The sequence below is a fragment of the Cynocephalus volans genome, chromosome 2 (genome assembly GCF_027409185.1).
Source record: "Cynocephalus volans isolate mCynVol1 chromosome 2, mCynVol1.pri, whole genome shotgun sequence".
NCBI lineage: Eukaryota > Metazoa > Chordata > Mammalia > Dermoptera > Cynocephalidae > Cynocephalus > Cynocephalus volans.
In genome coordinates, this window is record NC_084461.1 from 68,677,012 (window position 1) to 68,704,999 (window position 27,988).

Here is a 27,988-nt window from a genome sequence, read left to right on the forward strand (position 1 = left end):
AAATGACGACAAACAGAGGCATTTATTTATTCAGAGCTTACTATATAGCAAGGGAGCCAGTCACCGTCATTTGCATTTGGCAGAGACACAAAGGCATGCAGACACATGGGAAAGCTTTATGGTGTTCTGATTGGGGTTGTAGGCACAGGCAAGCTGGAGGCAGGCTAACTAAAAAGGGGTGTTCTATATGATTGGTTTAGGAAGCATATTTGGCTTTATCTGGTTGGTCCTGAGTTAAAAACAGGGGCAAAAATTAGGGAAGCTGGCAGTCATTGCCCAAGTCCTGACCACTCTTGGCTTGTTGCTATGAAGTTGTGGTTTGGCTTGCTTTGGAGTTGCGGGTAGAGTTCTACTGGTTGCTTTGGAGTTGTGGGTAGAATTCTATTGTCATATATTGTTGGCCATTGTCCATTTGTATATTCAGTCTCTTAAAAGCAATTCAAAATTTGATGTCTGAAATACTGAAAATGTTTTAGTATAATTTGAAAGCTGAACTCTTCGCTCAGTATGAAGATCCTTATCTCAAATCTTGTTCTTCTTTTCCATCCATCCTATGATGTCTGTAACCTGAAGGGCAATGACAGAAGAACAATAAATTATGTAACAAGTTATTAAAGTGCTCTGCACACAAAAGACAAACATTGTTAGCCTGAACACCATAAATGAGATCAAGTTCTGCATTCTATAGTAAGTGAGCTCCGCAAGCTATAGTTAAAATAAATTAGTGATATAATATAAGCATTTGTCTTCCCTCCTGCTATATTGAGAAAAATAAAGTACACTGTATAAAAAGAACACAATTGTGCTGGTACTAATAGGCACTGCTCTAACTTTGGAGTGACAAATTGGTATGTGGTAGAAATTCAGAAGAGGAAACCAACATAATTTGGGACATCACCCTAAGTACTCTGAGTGGGATGGGGTGGAGGGCTACTTCACCAACCAGTGCCTGAAGACAAAGGAGGCACCGCACCCTCAGGCAGTGGCTGATATTCTCTGGGTACAGAGAGTTAAAGGGTAGCAGATTGTGGTGTTGTGGCAAGCACATAGACTATAGACACACTGCTGGGGTACAAGTCCCAACTCCTTCACTATATTACATTGAGTGACTTACTTAATCTGTAGGTTCCTCAGTTTCCTCTGTATAAAATGAGAACAATGATTACACCTGTCTCATAGGATTGTTGGGAGGATAAAATTAATTAGTATTTGAACAGTTCACTTAGAAGTATTCAACACATACTAAGTACTATGCAAGTATTTACTGAATAAATTTAAAAAATAAAGAAATCACTGTTATAATATTATAATAATCTGCCCCTAAATATCCATTCATGTCATCCTTTAGGGTATGCAAACAGGACTGATGGTCCCTCTTCTAAAAGGTTTTATGAGCTAAGTGGTAAATAAAGGCAAATTCATACAGCTGAAGAAACATAAGCATAAATGAGCTGAAGAGACTAAACAGACATACACCAGTATTTCATTTTTTTACAAGGAAAGCTGAAAAACAAGCATTGGCATAAAATATACAAGGGTACTTTAAAAAGTTCATGGAAAGATTTATATTATCTTTTAATTCTCTTTTCCACAAACTTTCTGAAGTACCCTCATATGGCTACTGATATAAAAACAAAAGCAAGCCTTGTAATCTGTATTAAAACATCTCAAGCAAGATCATCAATATCATTAACAACAAGAATTACCTGATTGTATAAGGCCCAGAGAATTCCAGAGAACATTTCCCTCCATTTTTGTTGCTGCATTTTTATCTAATGCATTTCTCACCCTTAGCCATTAGTTTTGATTCGTCAATAACCACACTGACATTTTCATTCAATATTGGCTTGCTCACAGACTGTTCATACTTAAGCTTTAAATTATTTACATTCGAAACTCTTCATTTGCAGGGCTATTTGACATTTAATGTATTACCAGGAATTTACTCATGTGTGACTCTACCCTTTAACAAAATATTAATAACTACAGTCTACATAGTTTAAACTAAGTCTACAATGGATTCCTAAACACTCTATCTGGTACCTCACTTCTCTTTGAAACCCTCCATATTCCTCAAACGTCCTTTCCTAACAGCTCTTCAGACAATGTTCACATTGTGTAACAGCACTTAAATTAGATACGAGAATATCCTTTCCTCTCAAGCATTGCCAAGCAAGCATTTGAGTGATATAATCCTGTTGAAGAAGTTGTGATAAGTTGTAATTTTTCCTCAAGAAACAGCATATTGGCAATGTTACAGTAAAAATAAAATATTTTTTATGTGAAAGATGAGTCCATTGGAAGGAATAAAGGGACTTTTAACTATTAATTAAAATTCTAATTGAATGCCATATTATCCAGACAAAGTACTCATAGCATGCAAATAGTTACTGTTTACTAAGGTCTAGTTCAATCAATATTCATCAAGCAATGTGGTGAACAGATCATGTGTCTGAGTCACAGGGCCTTTTAAAATTTGCTACATTCCTTGCCTATGAGACAAAATGCAGCTAGAGTAGGCTTTGATGGCTAGGAAATAATTCTGGATCTCTTCTATGGGGGAAAAGAAGCAAGACGTCTTTTCTTTGACTTCTGGGATGCCACAGTAAATCGGCTTATGGGGAACAAGCTATTCTTCCCTCATGCTAAACATCATTTAAAAAATGTCCGAATATTTTGAAAGCAGCCAAAAGAAATTATTTTGCTAAAAAAAGATTTACATTAAAGTTAGGCTCAGCCACTAAATAGCTATGGAACCAGAGGCAAATTATTTCACTAGGTTTTTTTTGAAAAATAAAGATAATTCCCATCTTACAAAGTTTTTGTGATGATTAAATAATCTAAGATAGATTAAAAAATCTAAGATGATTAAAAAATCTAAGGTACATCTTTTTTGTTTGCCTGTAACCTATGGGAAGAAATATATTTTACATTAGAACTCAGTACAAAAATATATGTGTGCAAGTGAATGTATATAAAATTCAAATAAAGGTTTCATGTAATAGTATTTACCCTTACTATTTGATATGTACTCTGATATTTTTCTATTCTATATTATTCTATTCTCTTCCAGTTTTAAAAAATTTTGAATGTAATCCACTAAATTGATTTCACAACATATTAATGGTATGAAATTTATAGTTTGGGAAACACAGACCTAATCACCTGGCTCAATAAACGTTAAATTCTCTTCTTCCTTTCTTTTTCCCTTCTTTCAACTCTTTAAATATTTTGTTCCATTGTCTTTTTGTCTCCATGATTTTTTGATGAAAAGTCCATGGTTTGCAAATAGTTGTTCTTCTACATGTGATGTGTCATTTCTTTCCTGACTGCTTACAAGATTTTTTGGCATTCAACTATGATGTGCCTAGGTGATTTTCTTCATATTTATACCTATTCAAGGTTCACTGAGCTTCTTGAATATGTTGATTTATCTTTTACCAAGTTTAGACAGTTTGGGGCCATCATTTCTTCAAATGCTCTTTCTGCCTTATTCTCTGTATCTACTTCTTCTTCTGGGACTCCAATTAATTGTATGTTGGACATTTTGCTGTTGTTATAGAGGATCTTGACTGTCTTTTTTGTTTTCGTTTTTTAAAAATTTTCCTCTTCAGTTTATTAATTTTTCTCCCTTTTCTTCAAATTGTATAATTACTATTATTCTGTCTTCAAGTTTATTAATTCTTTCCTCTGTTCTCTCAATTCTGCTATTGAGCTCAACTAATTAATTTCATCACTTCAGATGTTGTATCTTTCATTTCTCAAATTTTCATTTGGTTATTTTAAAATATATATCTTATTTCTCTGCTGAGATATTCTATCTTTTCATTCATTGTAAACATATTTTCCTTTATTCATTGGGTACAGTTAGAATAGCTATTTTAAAGTTCGTGCCTTATATCGCTGGGTCATCTTGGTTTTAAGGGGGATTAGCTCCTTGTGATTGTCTTTTTTTCTTGTCATATTTTCCTAGTTCATTGTATTCCAAGTAATTTTGCACACAGTAATTCCAACACACAGTTCAGTTCTTTAAGCTCAGCTGTTAATCGCTTTGAAGCGGCTACATTCATGTATGGTTCAGAGGTCAAGCAAAGATTTGAGCAGAGTTCATTAACAGAATTTGGTCCTTCATTTCTCTGACTGTCTCTCCTCTAGAATACTCCCTCTGATGGCTATGGTTGCCCCAGTCTTTATCTCACAGTTCACTAGGCCAGAAAAGTGGTGGGCTCTGTATAAGAGTCTTTGCCACTCCATGCACTACCATGTTTGTAGACCATACAGGCTAATGCTGCAAAATTTAAGACGCACTTTGTAGCAAAATTTAAAAAAATAAAATGCACTTTGTGCAATCTCATTCTCTAAGATTTAAATACCCTCCAAAATCTGCCTGCTTTTTTTCAATCTTGAGAGCGCTCGTGTAATTTAAAAAATTTTTACCCACAGTTTATATTTTTTATTTGCAGGAGAGTCAGTCTGTTAGGAGCATGTTTTGCCATAGAAGTGACTTTTAAGGAAAACTGATCTTATTTTAACAGGTCAGGGGAGGGAAAAATTAATCTTTCCATAAAAAGCTTTGAAGTCATCAATAAATTAACTATAAATGGAGGAAGAAGAATAGCAATTCTTTCCACTGGGCTAAGTGTAATAAACTACAATATTTGTGGGAAAAGAACAAATACATCAAAAAAAGCCCCATTTGTTTTGTAAAAATTTTCTTTGGAGTGCTTTAAGTTAGAAATAAAGTCAACTTTATGTTCAACTTTAGATGTAAATAACATGGGAAACAATATATATATTGACTTCAGAAACTGTCTAGTTACTAGCTCACTGGAGAAGACTCTTTGAGATGTGGAAAGTATAAAAATAGAAACTAACCAACATATCTGTAATAAGAATCTTAACTTTCTCCAAAGAAATGTTTTAACTTTCCAGTGTATGAATTACATTGGGTGCTAAGGAAGATCAGTGTACTACAAGTAAAGGAACTTTTCTTTGTATTGGCTTACAAATCATCAATTGGCCTAACCCCGTAAATTACATAAAAACCCTAGAACATGGAAAATGATCATGCCCTACTTCACAGGGATTATTGATATAAGCTACAATTAACATTCATCAAGTTAAAAAAATTCTAAATATTCCCTTGTCATTAAGATTTTATTTACAACAGATATTTCAGAATTAGGAACTCATTTAAAATGACTATTTAAAAAGACATAAAAAGATATTTTGCATATTCAGAGATTATGTTTCTATGGAAATTCAGACCTCTTTACTTCTCACCTTTTTAAAAAATGGTATCTTAGAGTCTGCTGCAGAACTTTTCAGTTGGAAGATCATATGTTCCAAAACTAACACCTTACCTAAAACTAATTTGATGATTCTATGAAAATGTAAATGTAAAATAAAATAACTAACAAATTTTTAAAAAATTTTTAAAGAAAATGTAAATATGTAAAGACTCTTACTAAACTAATGCCAGGATATAGTGCTTCAAGAACTATTGCATCAAAATATTCTGAAAGATCTCCCATAAAAATATCGATTCTTCTTGGACTTTTAGATAATGAAAATAATAAGAAATAATAACAAGAAATAGGAACAAGAAATTAGTTTAGAAACATATTAGACTAAGTAGAAGATCCCATTTCCACAGTTTTTCAATAATATTGATTTAGCTACACCTTAGTAAACAAATCATTAGCATGCTATGATTCATATGGCAAAGGGGAGGAAATAAAGAACTATAGTAATATTCAATAAATACTATTCTTATGAGAATTACGTTCTATTGGTTCACTTTTAATGCTTTGGATCACTTTTTCTCTAAGGGCTACATAATGTGGGAAATATATTTACATGTAAAGAGTAATTTTTTCCCTTAACTTTAAGCTACACAAGAACCTCAGGATTATGAACTTTTGTTCTGTAATTTTACTATTCATTATTACCTTTATTAAATTTTCCTAACAATAAAGGAGGGCCTATTAAACGCTCATTCCATTTATTTTTTTAATGAGCTGAAAACTCTCAGTTATAGATTATAAAGGAATCTAAGATGTCAAAATTAACATTCTAGTCCTCTTGGGACTTACACTTTAGGCCATAAAAAATAGCTAGTTGCGACTTGTCCTCCTGCCATAAACATGCTTAAACTCAGCAATATATGTGTATGTACCCACCTATCTATCTTCATTGTGCCCTCTTTCTATCTCTATGTCTCTATGTATCTATTATCAACTCTGAAGATATTCAAGACCAACAATCAGGGCTATGATATTTTAGAGAAGGTAGGCATGTGAAGAGAGTTCCATGCTCACCCTAGTTTTCTCGCTAAAGGGATTTCTCAAATCTGCAACATAGAGATGTAGAGGTCAAGCACAGAGTGGAAATTTCTTGGAGAGGGGAAACAGATCCAAGTTCAAGGTGTCTGGGAGTGTGCAGACCAGAGAAGATAGAGCTGCAGAGAAAGAACCCTAAAACTCTGATTTAAAATTCCTATCAGGTCCTGGGCCAGCTCTTTAGTTGTTTATGTACATACATGGTTAACTCTAAGATGCCAATAGAAAATCGGCCCTAGGAAGCTGGAGAGAAGAGAAACATTTCACTGGCAGTGGAGTGCTGGGAAAATGTTGGAATTCAGACCCATCCAGAGTGAAAAGGTGTTGGTGAATACTCTGAACTTTCAGTTTAATACTCCAGGAAAACTATAATTTAGGAGTAGCAACCATGCCTTAGGAATAAGGGCAAAACTGAAATAGTCCAATCCTAACAAATTCTAAACAAATCCTCAACAAGTTAATTTAATGTCTGTCAGAGAAAAAAAAAATCCATTTTTTACAGGAAGATTTTTTTGTCAGGAAAAATCCAGAGATTTTTTACAACTTATCATTCTAGTAATGTCTAGAATAAAATTAAGTTACTAGTTTATACAAAGGAGCAAAAAAGGTGACCATTCAAGGGATAAGCTAATCAATAAAAGCAGACATAGATATATATCTGCAATTATTCTTATACTTGATTATGAAAAAATAATGACTGAAAATTGTCCAAATTTCATGAAAAATTTAATCCACAGATCTAAAATGTTCAAAGAACCCTAAATAGGGAAAACACAAGAAAATCACAAAAAGTGCATCATAAAATTGGAACCCATAATAAAGAGAATATCGTAAAAACAGAGAATACATATTGCTACAGAGAAACAGAGATAGGGAGTATTATAGACTTCTTATAAGTTGCAAAACATGACACTGGAATGATATTTTTTAGGCTGAAAGAAAATCCTGTCAATCTAGTATTTTATATCCAGCAAAAATATCCTTCAAAAATAAATAAATTTTTCAGACAAAAAACCTGAAAGAATTAATTACCAGCAGATCTTCACTATAGGCAATGATAGCAGATGGAAACTCTTACCTACACAAAAGAATGAAAAGTGCCTAAACTGGTAAAAGTGTTGGTTAAAAAAAAAGACATTTTTCTTGATTTTTAAATTTCTTAAAAAATAACTGGCCATTCAAAGCAAAATTAATAACAATATACAGGGGAGGATATAACACCTGCAGAAGTGAAATCTATGAAAACAAAAGCATCAATGAAGGAAGGACAGCAGATGGATGTGCAGTGTAAGTTTCTTACATTACATGTTATGTGGTATATTATTTGTAGGAAGGCTACAAAAAGTTAAGTTGCACATTGTAAACCCTACAGCAACTACTAAAAAATAAAACAGAGGGACAGTTAATAAGTCAATAGTGGAGATATAATGGAATACTACAAAGTACTTAATTAATATAAAATAACATGAAAAGGGGGGAAAAAAAAAGAACATATGAGACAAAGTGAAAACAAATAGCAAGATGAATGGTTGAAACCTGATACCATATTCACAATTAAATGGAATGTAAGTAGCTGACAAACTACAGCTATGGTCCAAATCTGACTCACCACTTATTTTTAAATAAGTTTGATTGGAACATAGCCACACATTTATTTAAATATTGTCTGTGGCTGCTTTTGCACTACAATGGCAGATCTGAGTAATCGCAACAAAGACCAAACAGTCCACAAAACCCATAATTTTTACTATGGGGCACTTTACAGAAAAAATGTTTTTGATCTCTGGTCTAAACACTCCACTTAAAAGGCAAAGATCATCAGACAGGGTGAAAAATTTTTAAAACTCAACTATATCCTGTCTATGGGAAATCCACTTTAAATATAAAGGCACAGATGGGTTAAAAATAAAAGCACGGAAAAAGACTTACCATAAAAACACCAATCAAAAGAAATACGGAATGCTCCTCTCGTATTAAAATAAATTTCAGAAAAAAAGGATAAAGAGGGACATTTCATATTTATGTACATGTCAATTCACTAAGAAGACTCGGATAATTCTAAATATGTGCTCATTTAACAATGAGTTTCAAAATATGTGAAGCCAAAATGGACCGAACTGAAAGAGAAAATACACAAATAACAACATTCCTCCCTCAGTATGCCACAGAACAGTAGACAAAGTATTAGGAAGAATCCAGAGGACTTAAGAATATAAACTGTTCTGGGGACTGCCGAGAAGCAGATGCCAAGACAGGATTCAACATGAAGGTGATTTTTGCGGGAAGGGAGCAGGAGAAGAAGGCAGATGCTTTCACACCTTTACGCTTAACTGAGAGGGAAGAAAGCAAGAATGAGTAGAAAAAGCCCAAGACCAGGATAGGTCCAACCAGGTCAATGAAGATCCTTCACACCTGTTGGAAGTGTCTTGAATCTCCTAAGGCAAAAATGGGTCTTGCTCAGTTCTGAGCTGAAAGCAGACTACAGGATGTCTGGCTCCAGTGCAAGCACGATGGTTCATCTAGAGGGGCTGTAACTGGGGTTGTCAGTCAATTATGCTCCCTGCAAGAGGAGATTTCAGTGATATATTTTCATGGCCACCATAGTCCATGCACAGTCTGTGCATCATATAATAAATCTTTATTTCAGGGAGAATCTCTTCTATGGCTCCCATGGGTCTCGCTTCCTAAGGAAAATCTTAGAAGAGGGAAGTTAGTGGTATGATCTAAAGTCCCATTGCTGTAACTAGTACTCACCTTCAACCTCCTGCATTATCCATTTTAAATTTCCCTCACCTTTTGTCTGTCACCTTAGCAGATCTCATTGGCTTACCTTGCTGTCTGAGCCAAACCTTCATTCCTGAGGCCTCGGCAATTACATCCTCTCAGGCCAGGGTTGTGTCACAACGGGTCAGGGAGTAAGTGCCAGAAAGCATCCAAGTGCCTCAGCCATTCCCCCTCCACCTGTTGTGTAAAAGCAGCTCTACCTCCTTCTGCACTCAGGACTGATTACCACCTTCACGACAGCGACTCCTCTTCTTACCTGTGGCTCTAGATACAAGAAGTCTTTTCTTCCTTTGTAAATGTCAAAAATCTTTTATAACAACTTTTTAAATTTTAAAATTGAATCATGCATAACTTTTAAATGTGAGCCAGGGATATACAGCTGTTATTCAATTTTAATGGAGAAAAACTTTGGTATAAATGACAGAATATTTACTGCATTTAACCTGATAGGCAAGGTAGAAATGAAATAATCACCATCTCTCTACATTAGAAATATTGATTTTGTTTCTCATATACACAGGAACTATCCAGGGGCTTAAAATTTTATTGGGAAACAGAACATATTTGGGGGAGCCTCAAAACCCTCAAAAAAATTAAGTAAGTCTTTTGAGAATTAAACTAAAAAATCTGCACATAATTGAGGTTAGCCATCTGTAAAAATAAACCAAAAAACGGCCTGGTAGGAAAGACTGGAAATGAGTAATTCAGAAAAGGAAGGTGAATCAACGACATTTTATCCTTTCTGTAAAAAACCTGTGTAAAATGAAGGCAAATGGTTATCATGGAACCTAGAAAAGGATTAAGAGATCACACCTGGTGAAGGAGCCTTCAGCATCAATGACAGCTCTACCCAGTTGATGCCGACGTCCATATCCTCTCGTGTTTTCCTGTGGTGGGGAGGGGTTAGATTGTTTGGCCTTGCATCAGGCCCATATGTTCAATGAGTCACTTATCTGAGTGCTGTGAAAATACCTACATGAGAGATCAAGAATTAAAGAGTCATACCAAAATTAATCATGTGTTCATTCAATAAACATAACCTTATCTGACAATGAGTAAATCCAGCTTGAGACATGTAATTACGGAACTGTAAAAGCAGGATTTAAGAAGGCTTAAAAAAAAGTTTTATGAAACTTAGAGCTATAGTGGAAATGCAGTGAACTGATATGGTCACAAATACATCAGACTCTCTACTTTTCAAAAATGCATTTGACTGACATAGGTAATACCTATATTCGATTTGACAGTTTCTGGAAGAAATGCCAAGGGTTGGCATCTCCACATAATCTTTGTTTGCACAAAACTCAGTTGTTAACATAAAGGCAACTATGAAAAAAAATTTAAATAATGTAGATGAGTCCAAAAATGAAGACACCGGGCTGCTGGAATGTAAAAGCTGTGCTGCTGAGGACATGGGCAAACATGTATAGAGCAGATGAAAGTAGAGACACATCATTTGTGAGCACTCTGCTTATATGGCCTGAACTACTTGGAACTCATCAGTCTTGATGAGGCACAAACTGCATTCAGGTGCACTTCAATCAGAACTAGACTATACCATTAAAATTAATGAGGCACAAGAAGACTTTAATGAATAAGAGAGGGCTGGAATTAAAGTCTTTTATACATTTTATTCATTTGGCAACAATTTGGTTAACTGTGCAATCACATCGCTCTCTGGTAGACGAGTAAAAACTTTTAGTTATTCAAGGTTTTAAGTAACACATTATATTCAACACACTGAGCACATCTCTTCAATATTCACTTAAATGGCCTATTGGGTTAGCTTAATTAAAATGGAGATCAATTTATCTGTCTCTTGCCATCTTATTTTTTAAAAATAGAAACCAAACAATCATTCTCTCTCAGATCCAAATTTTTCTCATTATGCTGTTAAGATGTTGTTTTCCCTTTTTTAAACTGCTAGCACTTTTCTAAGCCAAAAGTTCCCTGTTTTTAATCTTTTCTAAAAATATATTTATCATGACTTAGAGTGGATAAGTCACCTTCAAAGAGGGCTACTATGAGATTCAGCAGTATATGAAATTGGGGAGGAAAGATGAATATTTGTCAGGTATCAGTATATACATTGATATTAGCCTGGCAAATACTAAAATGAAGTATTAGACAACCAGAGGAAAGTAACGTGGCGATCCCTCTGAGCACAGGAAAGGAATTAGATACTTTAAATCCTGGATCTAGTGTTGACATTTAATGTTAGTAAAGCACTTCATAGTGTAAATAAGTATTACTGTTCATGAGCATTAGTATATAATGAGTATTACCATTATAACTATTTGGGAAGTTTTAGAGTACAAGATGCTTAATAAATAGCGGCTATTAATTTTATTATTAAAAAATGCTTTGTGCTCTACAATTAACACTTTACAAATTTAAATAGATAATGGATTTTGTGATTAAAAAGGGAAATTATACATGGATAACTATTTGATTCTTAAATTTAAGAAAGCCTTCCTAGAAAGTAAGTGAAGGAAAGATGTAAAAAGTGAGCTTCAAGAGAATCAAGATGAAAATACCACTTGAAAAAGGCTAAATATCAATTTTTAAGTATTTTATAATTGTGGTAAAATATACATGACATACAATTGACCATTTTAACTGTACAGTTCAGTGGTACTAAGCATATCCACAGTGCTGCATAACAACACCACCATTTTAAATATCAGGGTTTGGGTGGGGTATTTTTTTGCATCTGGCTGGTAAGGGGATCTGAACCTTGGACCTTGGTGTTATAACAACACACTCTAACCAACTGAGCTAACTGGGCAGCCCCTGCCCCACTGCCCCCCGCAACATCAGTTTTTAAAATAAATACCCAATACAGGAAAAGCAGCAACAAATACAGATTGAGTACTATACCTTTGGACCATGTCCTAAAAGATGTCCCTCTATCTGGTTTGCTTTCTTTCCCCAAGACACACTAGTTAGAGGTCTAAAAGCAACAAACATCCAAAGTAGCTAATGTTCCTATTTGAACACTTGCTGGTGAGTTCCATCACTATGGAACTAGCTGCCCTGGGCACACCCGTGCACAACTCCACACCTACGCTCCTTCATTTCTCCTCAGGAAATTATTAGCATATTTGCCTGTCTTCTGCACTAGATTACAGATTTCTCTGTAATCCGTAGACTATATATGTAGTACGGATCATGTCCGATTCATCTTCATACAGCTCACCATCATACTCTAACATCTTCCAGGATAGATATGATTTTGCACATTTTCCTAGTCCATAAATATTCCTTAAAATAGTTGTAGGACCTCTTTTCCCATGATTATTTATTTGTTATGCCATAGTTTTTGGCAGGCTACTTTTTTTCCTACTCTGCAGTCCTCTTAAATTAACTCATCCTAAATCATTAATTACTCTATTATTTTTACCCAGAGATTTATAGGTAGATTGCTTCCTGTAGTAGTGACTAGATCTGTACTAAACATCAGTTATGCTCACTTTGACTTTATAAAGTACTAGCGTAAATTCTTACCTCTGTGTGTGTGTATGTATGTCAATCGCATTTTCAAAAGCATTTCAGCTTATTGGAGAGGATGGTCAGGTTGAGTATTTCTTTTTTACTGACTCCTCCTCACCTCCCTAATCCCTCTCTCCAAATGTCTGCAACATATTCTATTGTGAAGTTTTTCCAAAGCCTCCCAGGAAGAATTAATTCATCTGTAGTCTGTACTACCACTGTAACTCCTTCACTGGTTCTTATCCAACACTTTTCACCTTATTAGTGGTTTACAAGTCTGCATGTCTTACCTTCACAGGCTTCTGGCTGCTTAAAGGAAAGGACTCTGTCATTTCTATATATTTAGCACTTAACAAGGTACTGGCAAACAGTAGATATCAAAAACAGCTTTTTCCTCACCTATCCCACTTTATAGAATTCCATTTGTAACGGTAGGACCTCCCACTGTTTCCTTTGAATCAACAGTCTAAGGCCTACATCAGGCATCATTTCCTCAGACATAAGGAGGAAGTACTCATTTCAGAGAATACAAGAAAGCTTGCAAATCTTGCCACTTACTTATAATTTAGATTTAAATATTCATTTGAAGCACTTGCTACCCCAACTACTAAAAAGCATAATTAGGAACTCAAACTTGAAAGACACACCAGAAGAGGGGGAGATGAGAGTCAGGCTACGTCATTTTTGTGAGTAGTGTTCCAATGCTATTCTTTGTCACGTTTAAGCAAAGATTATGAAAAAGATTCGAGCTTTTTCAAGGGCAAACACAAACTTCATATTATTCCTATTCTTTATTGCTTAGCAACCTCAAGCAACTTCCATTAAAGAGTTTCTCCTGCTAGACACTTCAGATACCATTTTCATTCACTTCTGAAAAAAAGCATCATTGCTTGTAACTTTGTTATTCAGTGAGGAAATCAACAATGCAAATCAAAATACAGGGCCATCTCCATGTACATATCAGGTAACAAAACTCTGTCACTAGCATTTTGTCCTATGGTAATCACTTAACTTCTCAGAGACTTTGTTTATTGATCTGTAAAACATCAAGATAGGATTTTTAAAGGTATGTATGTCCACATACCTTATATATAATTGGAAATTTTATGTGATGTGTCCAAGCCCCTATAGATTTAAAAACTCTTTATTAATGATTCTAAATGTAATATAAGGATACTTCAAAAAGTTTGTGGAAAAATAGAACGAAAAGATAAGATAGGCCTTTCGTGAACTTTTTGAAGATCCCTCATACCTACTCAAAGAACATTTGTAAAATAATATATAAAGAAGAAAAAAGGAACTCATAAGTCCATTACCCATGGGCTTTATTGTAAGGGTCCTAAAGGAGCTACAAATATTGCTGGCAGATTTTTCAGAAAGAAACTGTTAGAATGTCCACTGGTCTGGGTCTCATTTTTATTTCCAATAGTAGGGTCATTATTTCTTTTCCTCTCTCTTCTGCTGTATTTTTCTGTACATTCGAATGAAGTGCCCAGAGAGTGCTGAGCGCTGCATTAGGTACATTTTCCATACACAACCCTCTTCTCTAGATCTATTTTATGGGATATATTGTATGATCTAAAAAAAACTACCCATAGCTCTTCATTGCTTAAGCTGTAAAGGATAAAGTTCAAACACTAATTTGGCATTAAAAACAAACAAACAAACAAAAAACCCCCTTTAATTTGGCAGAATCTGGTCCCTATCTTCTTTTCCAGATTTACTGTCCTCCTTTCCAAATTACCCTATAGCTAAACTGGCTACCTTGAAGCTGCTCACCTAGTGTGAGACTCAGCTAGGGGGATGGACATTCCTAGTTCTGCAGCACTTCCTGGTCACTTCAGCCAGGTTGGCAAAATCCCTCTTATGCAGAGAGAATCTGGGCAAGACTGAAGATTTAAAATCCTAATGGTAGTGGTTCCAATTCTAGGTAAGATGGAATATGTACACTCCACCCTGTCTCTCCCATTGAATGCAGCTATGAAACATAACACACAGTTATTTGAGGAATAAAAAAATAAATAGTAGCAGGAAAACTGGGGAAGAAGACCAGGATTCAAGTATCACTGAAGCAGTGGAAAGTTTACAATTTTCTCCAGCCTGAACTCAACAATTGCCCAAACCTGGAAGTGGGCACTTGGGCATAGACAGCGCTCCAGAAGTCTTGTTTTTACATGAAAAGTGGAAAAGTGAATTTTTAGCACTCAGAGTAGAAGAAATCCTCCACTTCACTTTTCTTTCTTTCTCTCTCCTTCTTCCTTTCTTTTATTTTTCTCTATTCTCTAGTGCTGCATTCCCCAAGCAATTCCCTGTCCCCGGGGCGGGGGTGTGGGGGTGTGCGGGTGGGTGCAGCAGCAACAGCTCACAGAAGCCTGAACTCTGAGGGAAGGAAAACTTATTTTCTGATTGGAGGATGTGTGGACCCCAGGAGGTTGGGGCAAACCCGCTAACATTTTTTTCTCTCTCCCTGCCTCCTACCACTTGGCCCTTGACACAGGCACAGTTATGGGAAGTGGGCAGCACAGCAGAATAACTAAAGCCTCAGCTTTCTGGCTAGAGGACCAAAATGAGCCCAGGGAACAAATAGTGCCAAGATTAGGGAAAGGAAGGAGCTCAGAAAAGTTACTCATAACGTTTCATTACATTGTTTATGAAATCCTGGGTTCATCTCTGAGCTGTGCCTGCATAGAATTGACCCTAAATGCTGTATATACACTTAAATAAACCTTCCTCTACTGAGATTTCCTGTCTTTTAATTCATTCATAGCATTTTTCCTATTTTTTAAAACTCATTTACAGTTTTCATTTACTGCCTTGAGCATAGTCAGGTCTTTTAAAGACTTTGTCTGATAATTCCAACATCTGGGTCATCACAATGTTATCTGTTGATTATTTTTTTCCTTGAGACTGTTTCACATTTTTCTAGCTCTTTGTATATCAAGTCATTTTGGATTTTATCCTGCACATTCTTTTATTTTCTATATACTCTGAGTTCTGTTTTATTACTCAAGAAAAAAATTTTAAGCAGGCAATTAACTTGTTTAGACCTGTGTGTTTAGGCTTTATCTCACTTTTTGTGAATGGTGATTCAAATCTGCTTTAAGCTTCTGAGTTTGTCTTGTGCATGTGTGGTTCAGGGGCCAGCTTGAGACTTGTGTGGAATTAACACACAGAAGTAGAGGATTCCTCTTTGTAATTCTCTTTCCTCCACAATTACCCCTCTTTCCAGATATGGCTGTTGTATGCTCCCTTCCCTGGTTCCTCCAGCCAGAAAGATGGTGGTGGGTTTTCTATTACTATTATAGCTATTCATGCTATACCACTTTACGACTGTGACCCACCCTCATTGTAAAGCCTCCACCACACACACACACACAGAGGAACATTCACCCATGCCCTAATTGCTACTTAAAATTCTGACTCCCCTCCTCAATTGCCTGCTTTTATTTATTCTTCAGAATTCTCAGGTAGTTGTTTTTTACATTTTGTCCAGAATTTATAGTTATCATCAGGATGAAATATTGTTTTAAGAAAGTTTACATCATACAAAATATTTTTGTTTGAAACATAAAAATGTATTGCCCATGCAAAAAAATTATATTAATATAATTAAAAAGACTATCTGGCAATGGTCAGTTTCTTAAATCAGGTAATGTTCACATGAATATGTGTTTTATAATTACTTCACATGCTTCATATCCTTTTTGGTGAACATGATACACTTAATTTTAAATGAAGTGCCAGCCCTTCATAATCAAAGCCACGGCTCCTCACTTGTTAACATTTGTCTTGTTGATAATAGTGCTATGAAAAATAACACATTTGCAGTATTTCAGTAAGTGGGAATATTGAATAAAAAGATAATCCCTTAAAATGTAAAAGTAAATACATTCTAAAAAAAGAAAAAAGAAAACTCATACGGGCAAGGATAACTCAGTAAAGTATGTTTTAAAGTGTATTGAAACAGACAAACAATCCTCTGCAGTATTTCAGGACAGTAGAGCACACAGGCTTTGGACTGAAATATTGGTTCAAATACTGGGTCTGCCTCTTCCTAGCTATGTAACCTTGGATAAGTTACATCAGCTCTCTGAGCTTGTTTCCTCATTATGAAATGGAGAAAATAATAGTCACAACTCAGAGGATACTGGGTGTATTAATTAGGTAATGAATGTAAAGTGTTAAGCATAATGCCAGACACCTATAAAATGTTCAGTAAAAAGGAGCTATTAGAAATAGTATTTTCTTCTGTATTCCATTTCTCCTATGGCCTATTTATCCAACTACTAATCTTTATTTGATGCATCTCCACAAAAACAAATTGAGATGTTCCTTCACTTCCAGGAATGAACAAGCAGCCTAGTCTAAACTTCAGCATATACTAAGACAAGTTTTAGTTGAATGCGCCCTCTAGTGGTACATGTTATGTGCACGTACCCAGCATCTACATAAAAAACCTTGCTGTGAAATGTCATTAGGCTGGTGCTTAGAACCTAAGGCCAGCTGGTTGAGATCATTATGGTATGAGAAGCACTATCACACATCTTTTAAGAAGTGTCTTATTTTCCAGAGCTGGAGGATTTGTCTTTTAAAATCTTCTCCACCATATGACCTAGGATATTTGTAATGTTTATCATACCAAGTCTCAATATTCCTACAGCACTGACTTTAATCTTTCCTCTTAGAGAAAACCGAGACACTTTTTAGTTTGCTTTAAATAAACATTGCAAAGTGCTTATTCTTCATCCAATTAACAGATACACACTGAGCACCAACTATGTACCAGGCAATGGGGATACAATAAACAACGTATTACACAGTTTATTATGGAATTACAAATTTGAAAAATATCATCAAGAAGAACAGATTGCCATGAGTGTATAAATAGGGAATTGGTCTAGTATGGGAGGGACGAGTTTTGGAAGGCTTACATGAGAATAAAATAGTAAAAGCCTTGAAGGATGAGTAGAAATTAATGGGGAAAGAAAAGGAGTACCATACACACTTAACAGCGTACGTGAAGGCCAGGAGACAGCAAGGTACACAGGTAGCATTTGAGAAACCAATGAAAGACCCTGTTCATTGAGCTGAAAGAAGAGGGGGAGATTGTGCAATTAGTGCAATTAGAGGCTAAAGAAGTAGGCAGGGACTTAATAACATGTTATGTAGTTTGAACTTCATCCCAAGAAGAATGAGAGGGATTGGCTGGTTAGCTCTTGGTTAGAGCTTGGTGCTGGTAACACCAGGGTCAAGGGTTCAGATCCCCATTCTGCCAGCAGCCAAAGCAAACAACAACTAGGGCTGGTCAGTTAGCTCAGTTGGTAGAGCACGGTGCCGATAACAAGGTCCAGGGTTCCATCCCTCTACCAGCCTGCTGCTCCCCCCCCCCCAAAAAAAAAGAGAGAGATAGAGAGACGATGTAAGGGTTTAAAGCAATACAGCAACAATCTGACTAGGCAATGTGATTTACATTTTCAAAAGTTCACCTGGCTAAAGCATAGGAAATGGATTTGAGGGAGTTGGGCAAGACGAGGTGCAAAAATACAGGTGGGACATGATGCAAGCTGGGACAAGGGAGGTGGCGGCAGAGATGAGACGTGGACAAACATTGAAAAGGTAAAATTGACCAAGCATGATGATGGGGGTTAGAGTAGTGGTGCTGGTGAACCGAGGATGTGATGATGCCACTTCTTCACTAGGCACAACTGGTGGTATTACCTGGGAGGAACCGAGTTGTTTCGGAAACTCGTGTTTTCCTCATTAGACAACTGCTTCGGCTACAACGTGTGATAGATAGTTCAATAATGCTCATCTAGCACTGGGCGGGGGAACCATGAAGCACTGCCCCCCCACAATAGAGCCCCCAAACGTCCTTTTCAGACTTCTGTCAATGACCCACTACTAGTGCGCTTGCCTCTGCCTGGAATGCCCTTAACTCCCTTCTGCCGCCAATTTGTTTTGTTTTTCAAAGTCCAGTTCAAAGGTCACCTTCTCAAAGAAGCCCTTCCGGCATCTCCCACCCCACCAATCCTCTCGTCTATTTCGCTCCCTGAAGTGTGAGTTCACGGACAGCATGGACGAAGCACTCTTCATCTTTGTGTCCTCGGCGTGCAGCGCCACCCCTTCCAAAGCCAGGAACTCGACAAACGCTCCTATACTCAGCCATGCGTACCCGCCCGGGAAAGCCCAAAGCCAGTCAGCCGACCCACCTCCTGCCCGCCGGAAGTGACGCTCTCTCAGGGACTATGTGCTTCCGGTCCCGAGTGCCGTCGCTGGAGGGGGATCGGGCTTCTCTGGCTCGCTAACTCTGCTGCTCTGGAGGATTCACGCGCGGTAAGAAGCCGCGTGCTGCGCAGCAAGACGGGGTTCCCCCGACTCCCGGATGCCACGGTGCCCGCTGGCCTGGCGGGACTTGTGTGGGAGGCGCGGGAGGGCAGAGGGACTGGCTGCTGTGTCTCCGAGAACCCCCAGCGCCTGTGGGGCTGGAGCGCCGGGCTGCGCGGCCTGTCGAGGGTGCCGGTGCGGGGATCGGCCTCGGCCGGTGGGAGCTGCCCGCTGGGGACGGCGCGCCCAGCCCCCCTGGAGCCCGCGGTGCGGTGGGCCCGGCCGACCCGGGCTCTCCCCCTTCAACCTCTTGACACTCAGAGCTTCCTCCTTCCCATATACTCAGGGGAAGGATAATCCACCTCGTCTTGAACAGCCCCGGTCCCCACTGTGACAGTCGCAGGACCTTCGGCGACGAGTGTGCGTGCGTAAAGTGGCGTGCCGCCTCACACCGGCTTACTGGGCCAGCCTGAGCGTGTGTTGGAAGGGTGTGTTGGACGGCAGGAGCTGAGGCTAAAGGCGCACGGGATGCTGTCCCCAAAAGGTGGCAGCTTAATAGTTTGATTAACCTTTGATTATGACTGATGTTCTCATCCATTGAAGCAAAAAGAAAAAAGATAAAGAAATCCTCCTAATTGCTAGATAATATGTAAAGTAACCAAACCATTATTCAGTTTTATGTAGGAGCCAAGTAATTCATCTTAGAATAAATTACTTTAAAATGTGTATATGCTCTAAAATGAAATCTCTGTTTCTGAATATTATAGAATATGTATTAATGATTAAAAACAAGATATGCTTGTTGGTATGGAATATATCTTATGACTTGAATCATAATTTAAATGGTATAATTTAAGACGATTTGAAACCACTGGGCTGGAAGTAGCATATACACTGATTAGTAAGAGAGGAAGACCCTGTGTCATCACGTGACTGTGAACACACATTTTATTTATAAATCTGCCGGAGTTATAATGACAAACTTCACGTTAGAGGACAAGAGTTCTGTATACTTACTAATCTGCTGTGCAAATTGTTGCATTGAAATGGCACTCTAAGCAAGAAGATTGGGAGAAAGTAGCCTTGGGACTAGAGATAGGAAAATAAACGGCCAGGAGAACTGCAGAATTTGGGACTTCATTCACTGTATTATTAATGTGATTTATATTTTGCGAAATAATTTAGGTTTCTTAATGAATCATTTTCCACTTTTAAGCAAGTATTTATATATGCTTTATATGCTTTTTTTTTTTTTAACTGGTGCAGCAGCTTCTCTGAAAAGTGCTAGATTTATATTAGAGGCATATTTCTGCTGCATATTATAGAATTAAATATATAGAGAGATCTAAATGAAGTAAAAAGTGTTTTAGTAATTAAAAGTTTAACATATGGGCATATGGGATACAGCAATATAGCACGTATCATGTTTTTTTTTTTTTTTTTTTTTTAATGATGACTAACTAGCCGTGCTTGTCTTAAAGAGTGATAAGGTACATTGGATGAAATCATGACCAGGTGGGCACGAGTTACTACCACACATAACAAGAGACCCTTGCCTGCAACATCATGGGAGAACATGAAGAAGGGACCCTTTGAGGGAGCAAGCCAAAACCTACCAAAGCGTAAACAACTTGAAGCCAGTAGACTGTCCCTTAAAAATGATGCACCCCAAGCAAGACATAAAAAGAACAAAAAGAAAAAAGAGTACTTAAATGAAGATGTGAATGGATTCATGGAGTACCTAAGACAGAACTCACAGGTGGTTCACAATGGGCAGATGATAGCAACAGACAGTCAGGAACTAAGGGACGAAATTGTAGTTGCCTTAAAGAAAGACAGTCGACGGGAAGGAAGACGATTAAAACGACAAGCAGCAAAGAAAAATGCAATGGTGAGTTCATCGCTTATATAGCTAGAAAGTATTATTCATATACTCACACGTATAGATCTTAGAGTCTGATCGTTGTTATGTCCTAGATTTATAAAGCATCTTTTTAAGGGCAAGTACTTTTTTGGCATGTATATGCTAGGCACTTGATATACAGGTTAATTATCACAACAACACTAAGAGATGATGGCATTATTCCCATATTATGGGTGGAAAGCACTGAAATGCAGACATGTTAAGTAACTTGTGGAAAGCCACTTAGCTAGTAAGTAGAGGTGAAGTTCCAACCCAGAGTCTTTCTGGCTTCAGACCTATGTTCTTACTCCTGCCTTCCAATTGACTTTTTTCAAATAGCCAGTAAGAAAATGTCAGTATGATGAAGATCAGTTACAAGTTAAATGTGTGTGGTTCTCATTGGTTGGAAAGGATGATGCTTTGTTTTTATCAATGAAAACTTGAGGCACAGGAAAGAGATCCAACACAAATCACACTAGTTAGTAACAGCAGAGTAATTGCACCGTTCACACTCTTTGAGACTCTCCCTTGTCACTGCTCCCTCCCTCTTCCATGTTACATTCAGAGGAATGCTGGGGTCCTCGGGCTTATTTCTGTAGTGCCCAACCCTACTTTTCAAACTGTCAGACACAGGAAAGAAAATACATAGTATAGTTTTTTATTTTCCCAAAGTGAATTTCCCAAGTCTTCTAGCAGGATACTACATAAGAATCAGGACTTGTTGCTAGTTATTACACTTTCATCTTTTATTAGAATTACTAAATGTAAAGCAGTGTTTGCACCAGTGCAGGCTTGTAATGTTATAGCTTCTATAAATGTGGCTTCTGACTATTTACAGGATTAGTTCTATGCATTTTCATATTTAAAGATAATTATTTAGAGATAATACTGATGAAACATTTCTTATGGATGAATTTGGATAGAAAAGATAATCATTTATGTTTGGATCAAGATAGAATTTTGTTTAAATTATAAAACTGGTTATTTTAAAATATTTTTTAAGTCAAATAATTTAATTTAACTTGAAGATAATTTAATTGACATAGGCAGTATCGTGAACTGCAAAGCACTTGAAAAGGTTTACTGTTATAGGACTTTTCAAGAAAAGCTTCTGTTTGTAATTAAGGGGGAGGGAAATTGTTTTTTGGAGAAAAAGGAATGCTTTATAAATAGTATATAGCTGTTGTGTCCTACTGTCAATTTATTTTGCTATTTTTTAATACCTCATTGTAAGCATCAACTCTTAAATGCTAATAAGTTGACTAAGATATAAGAATTTACCAGTCAGCTCTGCACAGTCACATCTACATTAAATTAAAGGCCCATTCAAAAAATTTGTATTTGGTGATGATTAGGTTTTAAAGGTCAGGGCAGTGAACCACTTTGATTTCACCAAGAAGCCAAGACTACTTCTGGTGGTGATCTTGTCTTTAGCAGTAACTTTTTCTGCACCTGTAGAGTTAATGCAGTTTCCATGTTTGGATCAGCTCATTCTAAATGTAAAAGCTATCAAAAGAATTTAAAGGAACTCATTCTTTTTCCAATATGTTAAACAGGAAAAAAAAAAAAAGTGACGACAGAGTTGTAAAATATGTTTCATTTTGCCTGTTGAATTTGCTTTTTAAAAAAATCCTGTACTTATTTTGGAAAAAATCATTAATTGATTATTTGTTGTCCAGGAAATATATATATACGTCTTTCCAGTTTAAATAAAATACTTTAACTATCTACCATCTTTGATTATGGTTGGTGTTCTCATTCATGGCAGCAAAAAATTTCCTCCAAATTGCTAGGTAATATGTAAATAACTAAAGATTGTTCAGTTTTATGCTGGAGCCAAGTTTATCTTAGCATGAATTATCCCTTTAAAATGTATTGTGCGTGTATCCTAAAAATGAAACCTCTATTTCAAAATATTAAAGAATGTGTATTAATGGTATAAAAACCATAAGGACATACTTCTTGCTATGAAATATATCTTATGATTTGAATAATAATTTAAATGGAAACATTTGACCTAAATTCATTCAATTACGTGAACTTTAAAGGAGCATACACTAATTTTGAGTGATAAATTTTTATAGCCATTGTCTGTCTTCTACAGAAATCTCCATTTTTGTAGTGCAGACATCCCTATTAATGAAATGAATAGTCTATTTGCTCAATTCATTTAAGCAATTGCCTTCTACACAGCCATATATAACATTGTTTCTGAGACTGATGGATTTATGGATTGAGGGTTTTCAAAAACATTGAAACCCTCTGAAGGAAATAATATCTCCTAGTGTTTAGAAATATGTGAAACACTTTTTCTACTAATAAAATACTGAAATTTCAAGAAAAGAGCTAAATAACTTGAAAATGAGAAATGTTTTAAAGGTATTTTTGCTAACAAGAATTGATAAAGTCACTAGTGTAGTTTTGCAGCATGGAAACTCACATTTTGTTTGCCCAGGTATGTTTCCATTGTAGAAAACCTGGCCATGGAATTGCAGATTGCCCGGCTGCCCTTGAAAATCAAGATATGGGCACAGGAATATGTTATCGGTGTGGCTCCACAGAGCACGAAATAACTAAGTGCAAGGCTAAAGTAGACCCAGCTCTTGGTATGTTTTTCTTTTAGTTTTTTGTTTGGTGTGTGTGGAAAGTGGCCGATATATAGCCAACTGGGTATTGTTTTGTTGACAGCATTTGTTATGAGCTTGCCACTTAATATTTCAAAATCATATGAGATTAAATTTTAAATTATATAAAATATATATTTTCTATTCAGAGTATTTTTTCAAAAAATGTGTAGTATATGTCTTGTCACATACATAATAAACTTAATAGGAACAATTGATTTTACAGGTGAATTTCCTTTTGCAAAATGTTTTGTTTGTGGGGAAATGGGGCATTTGTCCAGATCTTGTCCAGATAATCCCAAAGGACTCTATGCTGATGGTGAGTACTGTTATTCTTGAGTGTCAAAAATAATAAGACATGCAGAGTTGAGATTTAACTTACACTCTTTAATTAGTTCTTGAATAGAGTCTTGAATAAGTAGCAAAACCTTGAGAATTTTATTTATCATGTGCTATTCTATGTACTGGGCTTTTTGAGCAATATTACTTGATATATTAATAAATAAAATCAGAAAAAATTGGTGTATTTCAAATTGTGCTTGCTTCAGCATCATTTGTGAGAGTATGTAATACATTTCTACTTTTAACAGAAGCAGAGAGATTATATCTCAAACTAATATAAGATTTTTTAAATAGTGTTATGTGTTTAATCTCAGCCCAGCATACCATTTTGGTAGAAGGGCTGGTACATACTATTCAATATTGTAGTGATTTTTGTTTCTGAATTTTTCTTTAGTTAATTGTCTGTTGTGGGATCATGTAACTTTCTTCAGCTCAGCCCATGTCTTAAAGTCCTCACAGTAAAGTTTGTGATGTCTAGAGTTTTAAGGAGGAGATTGTTATCTGTTAATACGATGGTGGTGCCATCGGGTTCTGGACTCCTCTGTGTCATGTCCTGGGTGCCCCCTGGAGAAGGCCAGTGAAAAAACATAGCTTTTGGAGTCGGTCAGACTTAGGTTATAACCCAAGCACCACCACTCACTAGCTGTGGGACTTCAGCCAGGTTACTAAACTCTTCTCATCTCAGTTTCCTCACCTGTAAAATGGAGCTGGTAAAACTATATTGCATTGGTTCTAAGATGCACCCTTTTCCCCCACATTTTAATATCTTTGAAATCCTAGTATATCTTACCATTGGTGGATCCCACATAATTGACAGTTTTTTTCTTTCTGAGAGGTATGTGGAATAATGATATATCTTATAATCAGTCATGTCTTAGATTTGATGAATTATGGTATTTACCTGGAAGAGTTATTATGAAGATTGAAATATGGTATTCAAGTGCCTCTTCTGTTTCACTATGGCAGTTAAAACAGTAAAGAGGCCTGGGCCTGGAAAGTGCTCATAGGTGCATTTTAGGTTTGAGCTTATAAAGCTAGCCAGATAACATGTCTAATGAGCAAAAATGGCTTTAAATGGTCAATCGAAGTGGCTACATATTTTTTTTTTAAAAAAAGTGCTGTAAGGGGAGGAGATCATGTAATGTGAGAATTCAGCCAGCTCTGTATCCCGTACGGTCATGTTTCTGACTAAGTCACTTAACATGTGACTGTGATCATGATAATGCTTAACTATTAAGCAATAGTGTTTGACCATTGAGTGAAAGACTCATTTTAGAAACCACATGTGTTTTAATTCACAATCCTGGAATGTTGTCTAAAGTAGACAAATAGGCATTTTTATTAGGGTTAGCATGCCTGGCAGGTGTAAGGTACTGAAACAAAAGTAATTTCATTCCTTTCATATGCTTTCCCCCATCTGACTGGTAGAATACAGCAGTGGTTCCTAACCTTTTTTGGGGTCATTGACCATGTGAGAATCTGATAAGAACTAAGGACAGCCTCTTCAGAAAAATGCATCCACACACACTTTTTGTCATAGGTCCAAGGGTTCCCAGACCCTTGACAATCTAACCATGGTGAAGATCCAGACTTCTGTGCAATGGTTCTTGGATAAGTGCCTTGCGTCATCTCTCTTTTCTTTCCTGCTTCTCCCACAAAGGCCAGTTGCAAGAGGCAGTGGATAGGTACAATTTAGTGCTCCAGGAGGTTAAGAGGAATAGAGAATGAATTACTAATAGGAATGGTGGCATCTACTTATGTTCCTAGCTCCAGCTACCTTTACAGCTGAAAGGATGTGAGGCTCAAATAAAATATGGAAGTGCTTTGAAATGTTAAAAGCCCTAAGTAAGTATGAGATGATATTCAGTAACTTTGTTCTTTCAATAGGTGGTGGTTGCAAACTTTGTGGCTCTGTGGAACATTTTAAGAAAGATTGCCCTGAAAGTCAGAATTCAGGTGAGATCCCTGAGCCTCCATTTAGGAGGGGTGAGATTAGTATTTTTCTGTGTTTTGCTGCATTTCGTTATCGATAACTCATGGTATTAGTCTGTTTCTGTTGCTTATAACAAAATACCTGGAACTGGATAATTTAAAGAAAATGAAATTTATTGCTTACAGTTTTGGAGGCTGGAAAGTCCAAAGTCCAGGGGACACATCTGGTGAAGGCCTTGTCCTGGTCGTGACTACAGCAGCTCAGAGTATCACATGGTGAATATGGTAGAGCAGAGAGAGAGAGCTTCTCATGAGCTCTCCTTTTAAAGCCCTCAGAACCACACCCATGACCACCATTAAATCATCAACTTAATCACGTCTTCAAGGCCCCACCTTTCAATTACCATAATAGGATTTTCTGCCCTCAACAGTTACAGTGGGGATTAAGTTTTGAGGGGACATTCAATCCAAAGCACTCATTGTGGTGCTACAATGAGTCTTCCTGCTGCTGCGATGACTTAGTCACTTCTCTGTCAGCAACAGACACAGTACTGAGTAACTGTACATTAGCTGTTCTCCTCAGTTGGGAAAAAGAAAAAATGACCAATAAGCCTTTAAAGCATCTTATTCATAAGCATTTGTATTTACTAACTAATGAATTTAATTATAATAGATTCAATTCTGTTACTTAACGTATTGATTCATTAAAAGAAAATAAAAAATATGAAAATAACTCTCACCATTCTTATTCTCTGCTTTGTGTGTACCTTAAGGATTCAAAGTTGATTGCAAAAACTGCCAAAAATATTTAAGATGTATTATTCACACAGCATCTGGCTAGTTATTTTCTTCCTAAGGAAATACTTCCTTCTTCATCAAAAACTTCATAAATGTTCACTATACCTATGGCAGATTTTTGAGGAAGTGGAGACCATTATTACATGAGTTTGCCTGGATTAGAAGGATGGTAATTCTGTGTGAAAGAAAGCAAGACAGTAGGATAGCACAGTAGTGCTTCTTAGGGAAACAGCACACTTCTTTTTACTTCATATAGTTACACTACTACACAAATAAGTCTGCCCATTCTTCCTACCCCTAACATTTAAATTTGAAAACCAAGAGTTCTTGTTTACAGTCTTGTCTAGAAGAAGATAGTCCTTACTACATTGTAGGCAGTGAGATTGAAAAGATGAAGTAGCATTTGAATTCTCCCTCCTGGGAGGATTGCCACTTCCCAAATGACAAGACTGACAAGCAGATGTTGTATAATTTCACAGGTGGAATCTTGTGCATTTAAGACTGATGCTTCATAAGTTTTGCTGTTTACAGACTCTTGGAATTCATTGACTCTATAATGATGAACTTTGGGAAAGAATGAAGGAGCTTTCTCATCAATTTGTGCATTGCAAAGTAGTTGCTGCATTTTCCTAATTGGAATGAGAAATTGCCTGTGGTGCTCTGAAATCAAGGGTTATAATCAATTACAGAATTGCTTACTTTCCTATAGTGATGGAGTCTTCCCTCCTTGTGATTATTCATGTCAAAACCAGTTCCTTTGCTAAGCCAATACCAATCTAAGTGGGTGCATTTGATTACTGTTTTTCTTATATTCTGACTTTTCTGTTCCTTTACAGATCGAATGGTCACAGTTGGTCGCTGGGCAAAGGGAATGAGTGCAGACTATGAAGAAATTTTGGATACACCTAAACCACAGAAACCCAAAACAAAGATACCTAAAGTTGTTAATTTCTGATAACAGTTAGTACTTCGGTTAGTTACCACCTCATTGTTACTTTCCAAACTGAACCTACTTCACATGTTAGAGGTGGGCTCCCTTGGAGCCAAGGCTATATGGCAGACATCAGTATGATTCCCGCATTCTGTCCGTCAGGGAGTACTGCTACCATTGTTCGGAGAAAGTCACTGAAGAAAAGTACAAGGTGATTAAGTTGGATACTCTAAAAGAGCAAATTTTTAACAGAACTTAGACATAACTAAGTGATTATATACCTGATTGCAAAAATCATCTTTTTTTAAAAGCAAAATTATGTATTAATGTGAACCACTCCTATACTGCTTTGTGGGTTTTTTTTTTTTCCTGCTGTGTATTTGGAAATGAATTTTTGGTTATATATTTTTTTGGTTTAAAGTATCAATTTACTATTATAATAGAAATTTATAAATTGCCACAAAGTCTGTATTTTTAAAATATTGAATAAAAATGCATTTGCTGTTTGCTCATTTTT

General features: G+C 36.5%; 1 protein-coding gene across 6 annotated transcripts; it reads left to right on the forward strand.

Moving 5' to 3' along the window:
- The first annotated feature begins 18,856 nt into the window (after positions 1-18,856).
- On the forward strand, positions 18,857-27,931 carry ZCCHC9 (zinc finger CCHC-type containing 9). Of its 6 annotated transcripts, none has more exons than XM_063086660.1 (7): positions 18,859-18,950; positions 19,288-19,485; positions 20,406-20,832; positions 23,300-23,450; positions 23,695-23,787; positions 25,698-25,766; positions 27,377-27,931. In XM_063086660.1, the coding sequence occupies exons 3-7, from the start codon at positions 20,449-20,451 to the stop codon at positions 27,493-27,495; spliced, it is 816 nt and encodes a 271-aa protein (XP_062942730.1). In that variant the 5' UTR covers positions 18,859-18,950; positions 19,288-19,485; positions 20,406-20,448; the 3' UTR covers positions 27,496-27,931. The 6 variants fall into 6 exon arrangements, with proteins under 6 accessions (XP_062942728.1, XP_062942730.1, XP_062942727.1 ...); XM_063086657.1 differs by having other exon boundaries at positions 18,860-18,950; positions 20,423-20,832; XM_063086659.1 differs by having other exon boundaries at positions 18,935-19,007; positions 20,423-20,832.
- Positions 27,932-27,988: the final 57 nt, after the last annotated feature.